The 11,608-nt window shown below is 32.1% G+C and overlaps 1 protein-coding gene across 1 annotated transcript in view; it reads left to right on the forward strand.

Moving 5' to 3' along the window:
- Positions 1–493: 493 nt before the first annotated feature.
- The window catches only part of LOC109372440 (heat shock factor protein 2-like), a 20,774-nt gene continuing 9,659 nt past the window's right edge, over positions 494–11,608 (forward strand). The window contains exons 1-6 of the mRNA XM_019625660.1: positions 494–532; positions 3,551–3,659; positions 3,819–4,071; positions 6,223–6,298; positions 9,209–9,270; positions 10,179–10,293. Coding sequence (XP_019481205.1) covers positions 494–532; positions 3,551–3,659; positions 3,819–4,071; positions 6,223–6,298; positions 9,209–9,270; positions 10,179–10,293 — 654 coding nt within the window. The remainder of the gene's footprint in view (positions 533–3,550; positions 3,660–3,818; positions 4,072–6,222; positions 6,299–9,208; positions 9,271–10,178; positions 10,294–11,608) is intronic.

Raw genomic sequence — 11,608 nt, forward strand, 5'->3', positions numbered from 1 at the left:
AAATGATAGTTTTGTTCTTTTTTTCAGAATCTTATACCTTTAATTTGTTTTATTTTTTGCAGTGGATAAGATCTCAGTAGGGGTGTCAAATAGAAACAGTGATCATGGGATCCTTTTCCTTATTTTTAAAGGGAATGTTTTTAACATTTCCTCCTTTAGTTACTAGTTGTTAAAATTGAGAGTTTTGAATTTACTTTTTTGTTGTTGATGTCAGACTTAATTGGGTAACTTACAGGGGAGAGAGGCATGCCAGATGGAGGATACAGGAAAAAGTTGACTTTGGGGGGGGGGTGGGTAGATAGGTTTGAAATAGACAATAGGTTGAAAACATAGTGAGTTAAAGAACATTGTGTAAAAATGTTGACAATTGGAAATTCAAGTGTGAAATTTGAGATGGACAGAGGTGTAGACATAATCATCATACATAATAAAGTCAATAATTGGATACACTGGTGTAGATCAGATTGCCTAAGGAAAGAGTGTAAAAAGTGCCATGATCAAGGATAGACACCTAAAAACACACTACCTCTTGGTAGGTGGAAGGCAATTAAAAAGAAATATGAGAGATAGGAGAGCCTATAGTGTATAGTTTCAAAGCCAAGAGTAGAACATTTAAAGAGGGGATTGTCAGTAATGCCAAATGAAATGACACAGAGGTATAGAAAGATCAGGACTGAAAAGAGAACATTGAATTTGGCACTTGACATTTTAGAAAAAAATGGCTTCAGTGGTGTGAGGGAAACAAACCAAGTTTTAGTGAAAGTTAGTAGATGATCCTAAATTGGAGCTGATGGATTTAATATATTTGTCAAATTTTGCAGTGAAGGAAAAGATAAATGGGGTCGGTAGATAAGAGAGGGAAGTAAGTTAAAGGAAAAGCCCTTTTAAGATAGGAAAAAATGTATGCATTTTTAATTTTAAGGTATTACCTAATAACCAACACTAGTTATTATCCAACTCTTCAAGTTTTGCCTATCTAGTAAGTAAAAATCATTATTTGTTTCGCTAATACATTCAGTAATGATTGAGACTGGATCTCCCTAAAATTCACATTGGGTTTTTCATTTGTTAGAATTTTTTTATTAATGCAATTAACCTTTTGTCTTAATATTTTGTGTATATACATAAAAGTGGAATTATAGGGTTATATGGTAATTCTGTGTTTAATTTTATGAGGAGCTACCATACTGTTTCCACTACAGCTGCACTGGTATACATTTCCTTCAGTAATGCACAGCGGTTCCAATTTCTCTGCATCCTCCCCAACACTTGTTTTCTGTTTTGTTTTGTTTCTCTCTCTCTCTCTCTGTGTCCCCTTCTCCCCCCCCACCCCGCCACCGTGTGCGTTAATAGCCATCCTAATTGTTGTGAAGTGGTTATCTCTTGGTTTTGTTTTTCATTTTTCTAGTAATCAGTGATGCTAGGCATATTTTCATATATTAGCCATTTGTATATCTTCTTTGGAAAAATGTACATTCAAGTCCTTTGCCCATTTCTAATCAGGTTGTTTGTTTTTGTTGTTGATTTGTAGAGGTTCTTTATATATTATGGATAGCAACCCCTTGTTAGATATATGATTTGAAAATATTTTCTTTGATTCCATGACTTGCCTTTTCACTCTCTGTTAGCGTTCTTTGCACAAAAGTTTTTTTTTTTTTAAGTTTGAGGTAGCCCCATTGTCTATTTTTGCTTTTATAGCCTGTGCCTTAGGTGTTATCTAAGAAATTGTTGCCAAATCCAGTGTCATGAAGCTTTTCCCCCTAATGTTTTCTTCTCACAATTCTTATAACTTGAGCTCTTTGATCCATTTTGAATTAATTTTTGTATATTGTGTAAGGTAAGGGTTCAGCTCTGTCCTTTTGCCTGTTAGTGTCCAGTTTCCAAGCATCATTTGTTGAAAAGACGGTCCTTTCCTTATTGATGGTCTTGGCACCCTTATAAAAAAAAAATCTTTGGACTGTATACATCAGAGTTTATTTCTGGGCTCTCTATTCTGTTCTATTGGTCTGTCTGTTTTTTTTTGTTTTTGTTTCTTTCCTTTTTAAAATGACACATTATGAGAAAAATTAATTGTTGTTACATAATTATTATTGTGGGGACATTTCAATGGCAAAAAACAGTCAAAACAAGAACGATTTCTTTGGCTCTATAGCCACATTAGGAAAGTATTTCTTCATGTTGCCTGGCTCTTTAAATTCAATACTTGGTTCAATTTCTGCTATATTTTCTTTTAAAACACCAAACGTTGAGCTGTTCAGCCTATAGAGTTATATATTGAGTATTATTTCTGTTGGTAGGTCTGCTAATTTTAAAAAATTACATATTTTAAACTCTATAAGGTGTCATATGGGCACTAGACCTAATAGGGGTAATCACTTTGTAAGTTATATAAATATCTAATCACTGTGTTGTACACCTGAAATTAATATGATATTGTATGTCAACCTTAATAGAAAAATAGAAAAAATAAAAATAAAGAATATAATCATACTAGATTTAAAAAGTTATATATTTTAAAATGTTTTCCTCATTATAATTGTCAATCTTGCACAATGAAATACTAAATAAGTGAACTGAATTATTCATTATGTATTTCCAAATAAATAAATGGAAATATACCAATATTCTTTAATGATTATGTAATAACAGTTGTAAAATACCTGTATGACAAGCTACAATCTCCTTGCTCAATTTTAAGTATCAGAATTTCCTGAATCTTCAGTATTCCATCCCAATAAAGAAAGAAAAGCATTTGCTTTTGCTTTTTCACACTATAGCACCAAAAGATTAGATAGTAGATTTTTTTCTAAATTATTTTCTTCCAGTGTCTAATAGCCTGGATATAAAAATCTTTTAATTCTGTTAACATTTTTTTTAATAGTTTCAGGTGTACAAAACAATGCAGTAGTTATACTTTTCACCCCTCACAAAGTGGCAACTCCCCTCCCCCAATCCACCGCCCTCTCACCCCCAATATCATACATATCTGTTACAATTCCATTGGTCTGTCTTTATGCGAGTACCATGCTGTTTTGATTACTGTATTTTTTTAGTAAGTTTCAAATTATTTTTTGCATGAAAGAATAATTAGTGACTTTATTCATTAGTAACCAAATGTCTTACTGAATTCTCCTACAGTTTTTCAATTGATTGTACAAAGATATAATTATGTCTATTGCAAATGATAAAATGCTTCTTCCCCTCAAATTTTATCATATTTTTGTCTAATTGCACTGGCTTTACAACTATTAAATAATTATGCTGGCTACATATTGTATTTTTCTTGTTCCTGATTTAATAGAAATGCTTCTACTATTTTTCCATAGCGTATGATGCAGCTTTTGGTTTGAGACATACCTCCTAAGCTTTTGAAGTTGACATCCAAAAGCTTAATTGCAGTTTGGCACTTAATTGGAGTTTGCTTATGTTGCCGTTAACAGGAATAAAATGTTTGTTAGAAGGTATCATGAAAGGATTGCCCAGTTTGAGAGTTTATATGGATCATCTAGTGTCAGAGGATCTTAACTAATTGACTTTTTTATTTTTTCAGAATGGCCAAAGTTTTCTGGTTTTGGATGAACAAAGATTTGCAAAAGAAATTCTTCCCAAATACTTCAAGCACAATAACATGGCAAGCTTTGTGAGGCAACTGAATATGTGTGAGTATGGACAGCAATTTGTTTGGAGTACTGTTATCAACCACTGATTAAACCATTTTTTCCCATTAGGATGATAAAGAGGAAAATATGCTCCATAGAAGCACCATTATTTTTTTACTTTTCTCTGTTTTAGTCATCTGAATTTCGAATCTTTTTCAGATGGTTTCCGTAAAGTAGTACATATTGACTCTGGAATTGTAAAGCAGGAACGAGATGGTCCTGTTGAGTTTCAGCATCCTTACTTCAAACAAGGCCAGGATGACTTGCTGGAGAACATTAAAAGGAAGGTTTCATCTTCAAAACCAGAAGAAAATAAAATTCGTCAGGAAGATTTAACAAAAATTATAAGTAGTGCTCAGAAGGTTCAAATAAAACAAGAAACTATTGAGTCCAGGCTTTCTGAATTAAAAAGGTGAAGTATTATTTTTACATATAATTGTAACATGGGGGTTGGTGTGTGTTGTGTGTTGGGCATGGAAGGTTGGTATTTTAAGTACTTTTAGATCATGTTGTTGAAGCCAAGATCAAAGGTCATTTTTCTGTAAGTATTGGTTCCCTTTATTTTTGATCTGTAGCCATAGACTTTACCCCAATATTGTATTTTCATAATGTTGGTGGAAAGAATATATAAACCTGGGCATTCAAAACTGATGCACAAGCCTAACTGATGAAACAATAGATCTTAAAATTGGTGTATGAAATATGATTCTACTTAGTTTAGCTTTTATATGATGTTCACACACAAGTTAGGGCACACATGCCATAAGTACTACATATGTTACCCATTCTTTTCTTTTGTGATGTTTTTTAAAGACTTTTCTATGTGACCTATCAGGAAAAAGTAGGGCACAAAAAGTAGGGGAAAAAGGACACAGGAGACTCGTTCTACTTGATACTTAACTTTACATAGACTGGGGAAAGGTTTATTCAAACATTTTACCTACACAGAAAGATGATTTACTTTGTTTAACTGCAGTTCTTGGCACCATTATTGTAACTTGCCACAGTAACAGTTTGTGTATACAGTAGGTGTGTGCTGCTTTTTTAGTAAAAGTAGCTGGGATTTTCTCTAATCCTAATAAGTGCCAAGGTCTTGAGAGTAGTTGTTTTACTTATTTTCCCTCCCATTTCAAATGTGGGACATTAGTTTAACTATTCTTAAGTATCTTCATTAAAAAAAAGTAACTTTGGACTTTGATTTCCTTTTTGAAGAAGCATTAATTTTAAGCTTTCCCATACTCTGGCTTCTCTTCAGATCACATAAATCTTTTGCCTTTTAAGCTTTCCCATTTTGCATGTTTTATTTAACCACTTATGCTGGTTTGCTGTATCTTGTATCTGTTGAGGTGCTCTTTGACCCAGTTCCTTGAATCTCAAGGTTAGTACTTAAAGAATGGGATCCCGAATTCACCCTTTAAGTGTTAGAGGTGACCATTCTCCTACTTATCTTTAGTAGACAGATGACAGAATCTTACATTTCTGAGTCAAAAATAGTACAGTATTTATTTGGTTGGTATTAAAGAAAGTCTCATTTTCAATACCCTCTATATGTAAATCCAGTCCTTTTTGTAGTAGCTTGGATTGAGGAAGATAGCTTTTGTGGAAAGTATAACAAAGGAGTGAAAATTAAACATTTAATAGGTGGATTATCTTTTATTTCCTCTCAGCATTATCATTGCTGCTAACATTAATAACACAATGCAATTTTAATTAAAAATGGTGAATGAAGGAAAGAAACTATTAGTACTGGGCAAGTTATTGGTTTGTTATATATTTACGTATGCTTTTAAAAGACAAATACTTTTTAGTGTTTTCATATGCTTGTGTTTGAGGCAGATCTTCAGATAGAGAGTTTTAGAGTCTGACAGACTTTAGTTTGACTTCAGTACTTAGCAAATTATCTTTGTGATCTTGGGCAAGTTCTTTCAATTTTCTGAGTCTTATTGTCCTTATCTATAAAATATAGTCAATAATTTCTTTCTTGAATGGATTTTAAAGAAGTTTAAATAAGTAGTACACATAAAATGCTTAGCACAGTGCCTGGAGCACCGCCAGTGCTAGGTGTTAGTCCCTTTAAGAATTGCTTCATAAATACAAGTTCTGTATTCACTTTGTAGCCATAGTTGAAAGATTAGCTTAATTAAACAAGAACCAATTGTCAGGAATAAGTTGCCTCAATTTATTGGATATAGTCATAAGTCTTTAAGTTTTTATGTCTATATTGCCATGAGTAAAAGATACTACAGTCATGAAAGAAGGCTTGTAGATTTGAGTCAAAATAGTTGTCATTCTATGTAATTGAACCAGAGATTTCTAGTCTCATAAAATGTATAGTAAAAACTAGTTAAGTCCTTACTGGTATTCTTTTTTTTTTTTAATGCTCTTTATTATTTTTTTTTATTTAAAAAAATTTTTTATTCCCATTAACCCCCCACCCCCGGCAATCATCAGCCTGTTCTCTATATCTGTGGTATTCTTTGGTATGCTTAATTAAAGATATTGAGGCCTGGCTTTCTGGCTGAATTTTGTTGTTTGTTTTGTTTTTTAATAAATGATAATATAGTGAGAATGAGTCCCTTTGGAAGGAGGTGTCAGAATTAAGAGCAAAACATGCACAACAGCAACAGGTTATTCGAAAGGTAAGCTTTTTTTCCTCTGAGCATAATCTGCATTTGTTTAAAGAGTACCGTTTATGGCCCAAAGAAGTCTCTATTGAATAGTCAGTGATTGCTCTTATATATTGGGTTCACAAATAGAAATAAAACTGTGAAATCAAACAAATTAAGCCAAGTGTTATGCATTCTTTTTAATAAAAAACTTTGTATTAGCTAAATATGGTCATTCCATACTCCCAGCTAATGTGTCATTAGCTTTTAATAAATGACCTTTTACCTGATATAACAATTTTAAGATAGTTTATTCTTAGAAGTATAATTAATACACTACCAATTTCTTACATAATTTTTACTGTAAAAGACATAGCCTTACTGTGTGGTTTTTTTTGTTTATTTTTGGTTTGTTTGTTTACTATTTTTTGCTCTAAAAGGCATAGGTATAATTTCAGAAAATACTAATATTATCAAATCAGTTGACCAAATTATGAGTTGAAAAAATGAGTTACCAATGTATGTCATTATTAGTCTGTGGAAAAGAAGTTAATACAGTGTTGTAAAGTAAATCCTGAATTTTAGTATCTGAGCTGAAAATTACTGGGGGAATTGAGAAGTTCTTTGTTGCATTGTATCCTTGTAATTTAATCTGTTCATGTCAGCTTTCATATGTTAATAAGAGGTGAAACATAAAAGTAATTAAGGTAGCTATTTTTTGCTCATGAGTAAATGGGCTCTAAGTTTAAGCGACAGGTTTGTTGGGGGGAAGGGAGGGTGAGAGAGCTTCAGCTTGTTCGTGCTTACAGGCCTTTAGCTAAAAATAGGGTTATGACTGATGGGACTTGTGTCTAGTGGAGCAGGCTTACAACAGAGATGAATGGTAGTTGCAGCCTTTGGCCTATAGTCAAAATAGATAATACTATTTTAAAAAAAAATCAATACGTTAAGTGAAGGTTGAATGTCGAATTCAATTTTAAGTGTTTAATCCAAGTACATACATTTTCAAAACTTCCGTAGCTAATTCCACCATGCAGCCCTGTTAAGAATACCTGATTTAAAATGATAAATGTACCTGAACCTATACTTTATTTTTAAAATCTGTTTTTCTTTTTCAGAAAACAGTGTTTTGGTTAAATATTAACTTAAAATACTCCATAATTTGTTGGGGTTGTTTTCCTCTAAAGGCAAAGGTAGTTGGTAAAATACTTACATAGCATTTCAGTTTTTCATGAAGACTAACATTCTATTTGATCATGTTTGAGTTTGAATCTTTGTGTTTTGGTGGAGGTTAGGGAGTTTACATAATGCGTGAAGACAACCAATAATTTTTTTCTCTATTCCTGGAATTGGTTTCTAACTCTGCCATTTACCCTTTAGTCTTGGATTAATTGGAAGTAATATATGTGAGGTACTTCTTCTAGGACTGTCAGGTACAGAAGTTAGATGCTCTAAATGTTAGATGCCTCTCTTCTTCAAGTGATAAACTCGGTACAATGTGATGCAGAAGTGTAAAAAGAACTGAGATGTAGAGCAAATTTCAGGAGAAATTTAGCCATGATTCATGCTCTTTTAAATCCAACTACTAATGAGTTTTTTAGAGTTCCTCCTAACACTTTTTTTATAAATTAACAAAAATAATATAATTTGAATGATTTCATAGATATCTTTAAGCTTAAAGGTTGTCTTTTTGTCAGCTCTCAGCGTTTTCTTTTGAATAAGCAATTTAATAACCTTTTCTTATACTCTAATGTTGTTTAACTCTTCAATTAAAATGTCTATATTTTTTTCTATGGGAAAGTTCATATTGGTTGTAAAGCAGACTGTTTAGTAGCCTCTTTTAGGGAAGAACACAATATTAAAGCAGTATGTATTTTTAGTTGACAATTCTCTAATCATGTAATTACATTTTACAAAGCTTACAGAGAACTTGTGCGCAGACTCTACATTTTCCTCCAAGCACGTTTGGCGTTTATTCACAGCCTCTCAGTGATGCACTGTTTTTCATAGTTCCCCATATGACTCTCACTGTTTTAGCTTCTTTAGGAAGTTGACAGTATAATTTCAAGGCTTACCCTGAGCCAGTGGTTCTCACATCAATACCACCTTGAGGGCTTGCTAAACACAGATGTCGCTGGGCCCAATCCTCGGAATTTCAGATTCAGCAATTCTGGAGTGGACTAAGAATTTACATGTTGTTAAGTTTCTAGGCCAGTGCTGCTGGTCCATGGACCACACTTGAAGAAATACTGTCGTAAAATAGGAAGGATGGTTGGCATGTCTTAATCTGTGATAGTTTTTCCTCTAACTTTAATCACACTTTGAAGATTAAACCAGCTTCTCTTAATTGTCAGCAGAAATCTTTGACAGATTTTTGTACCTAAACAATAATTTTTCTAGAATCAGACAATAAACTTATTCTAACTTGAAAATTTTATGATCTATTCTAAGAAAGAATAGAGGCAATTTCTTTAGCTTGTAATTGTATTACCTGATGTAAGAAAAATGTTGCCTGTCAAACACGTTTTCTTTTTTGCATCATAATCTTCTTGAAAGAATTTTAAGTAAAAAGTTGGGATCTATATCTAGGCATGCTTGCTACTTACCACCAAAACAAATAATTAAACTGAATATTGGATAGGTAAATGGATGGGTGGGTCCAATGATGGATGGATGGATTAATCGATCAATCTTAGGCATCTCTACATCCTAGGTAGTCGCAACTTTATCACAGGTTATTCTTTTGCCTGAAAGCTGGTATATTTCTTTAGATATCAATTGTAAAAGATGCATCCAGATTTAAAATGTGTTAATAAATGAGAAATTATACGACTTAGAATAGAGGACATACAGTATTTGAATTAATTTTGTAAGACTTGTAATGTGGATTAAAGAACTAGGGAGTCTATGATGGAAAAATTTTTATTTATATTTTTCTTTTAGATTGTCCAGTTTATTGTTACATTGGTTCAGAATAACCAACTTGTGAGTTTAAAGCGTAAAAGGTAAGTTTTTATGATACAACATTTTGACCTCTACATGGAGAACCACAAATTTTACTGTTTAATCATGAATGGCCCACATTAGCTGAGTGTATACCTGTTGTCCTGGATGAACATTCCTCCCTTGTTAAACTATACTCACAACATTTCAGTAGTGTTATTTCCTAGTGCTGTCATCCTGCTGTTATTTTGAGAGATAAGGATAGCCTAAATGGTCAATTTACAGACCCACATACAGTTGATAAAGAATCCATTTTTAATTTACATTAGCAGTTTGATGTAGCATTAGAAGGCCTGAGGGAAGTTCTTTAAAAGAGTCCATATCTAAAAAAAAAAAAATCAAAAAAATTTTTTTTTTACTTGATCTCTCTTATGGTTAATCCACTCATAAGGATCTTTAAAAGCCTATGTGTCAACCATGGGTTGTGATACCTATAAATGTCAGTAACTACCATTGTCACAACTAATACATAAGAAGAATAGGTAGATAAAGGAATTGTTGGAAGGAGAAAAAGATTATCTTGTAAGGCTAAGATTCTGGCAAAGCCTGGTTATGCTCACGGCTTATTATGCTGTGGCCTTAATTAACTACTTCCACTAACTAATTCTTATGATATTTTCTGTTTATGTTTTACTGTGTAAGTACAACTCATAAAGAGTTCTATAGTTCTGGAAAGGATAGCTCATTACATTTATTATAACAAACGTAGTACAGATGAATGGAGAAATAAAAATCCTAGACATAGTCATCCCCCAGTTTCTGTTCATAAGATATAATCATTTTTAAGAGTTCCTTATGTATCCTTACTAAAATTCTTTATTCATTAAAATTAGTGTTTATGTGTGGGAAGCAGTTTAAATTCCTTGTATGTTTGCTTCATTGAACATCATGAATATCTTTTGATTTTCAGGCCTCTACTTCTAAACACTAATGGAGCCCAAAAGAAGAATCTGTTCCAGCACATAGTCAAAGAACCAGCTGATAATCACCATCATAAAGTAAGTTTTCAGTTAAATTCTATGTTATATTCATTATATCAAACTAAATTTTATTAACAGCAATATTTCATGCAGAGAAGTTTAGTGAATAATACTCCAAGTGCTCATGCCCCAGGTTTATTAAATCATGACGTTTTCATTATTTGCTTTAGATTATTTTAAGACAAACCATTACAAAACTACGCAGTTGTCTGAATTGCCTGTTCCCAAGTTTTTCTCCCCCTCTTCAGTCTCCCCTGTCACCTCAAGATAGTCACCATCTTGAATTAGTCTTTATTATTCCCATGGTCATTTTATATGTGTGAATCCATGAATAATATTTGGTATTATTTTGCATATATCTAAACTACATATAAATGATACCGTTTTGTACATATTTTATATTGTCGCTTTTTTTACTTGGTCTTGCTTTTGAGATTGAACAGAGAATTAGTTCAACTACTGTATGATTTTAATTGAATATTATGATAATGTACTTATGCATTCATCCATTGGTTATTTTAAATTTCCAACTTTTATTATAAATGTGCACAGACTAGACTGTTTTTAAATACAGCAATTTGAAAAAATATTTTTGTTTGCCTTCATTTTTGTCACAGGCTCTCTGGATAATTTGTCAAACTTACATCTAATGACAAATTAATCCAGCCCAGAATCCAGACATCTTTTACTATCTTATTATCATTGTTACTTTCAGATCTTAGAATTCTAAATATTGCTGGAGATTTATTATTAAAGTATCGAGATTTTATTCTCAGGAAAATCGAAGTTAACCTAACATCTGGTTCTTCTTCCCACCACTGTTTCTAATCGAGAATATATAACAATTTTGTTTTTAGGATTGAAGATTCATGTAAGACAATGAAGATTTTTTTAATTTAACTGGATTTATATATTTTTAAGTACTTTACATCTTTTGCCTCTTTATTATCTAGTGTTGAAATTTATAGATTTTTACATTATACTAATGACCTCAGTTTGCTTTAGAGAATTAAATGCTTTTTTATTACTGTACCTGTGGTCTGAATGTATCTAAAAAAAAAAAAAATCGCTAAAAAGCCAGACTGACATTTAACTGTGGAATAATTAAAGTGTTTTCGTGTTTTTTTTTTCCTATTATTGAAACTATTTAATGAGCAAGAATAAAATATGTGTCAGAGTAGCTTGAAATGAAATAGTCCCCATCAGCACAGTGACGGTGGTTATGCTTGAAATTTCTGGTGAAGTCCTAAGGCTTTTTTACCCTTTGGGTATAAAAAAAATACTTTAAAATTTGAAGATATTTCCATAAAATCTTCTGAGGCATGTCACCTTCAAGGTCCTTTACAATAAAAAAAAAAAA

This window comes from Hipposideros armiger, unplaced genomic scaffold (genome assembly GCF_001890085.2).
Source record: "Hipposideros armiger isolate ML-2016 unplaced genomic scaffold, ASM189008v1 scaffold_637, whole genome shotgun sequence".
In the NCBI taxonomy this organism is placed as follows: Eukaryota; Metazoa; Chordata; class Mammalia; order Chiroptera; family Hipposideridae; genus Hipposideros; species Hipposideros armiger.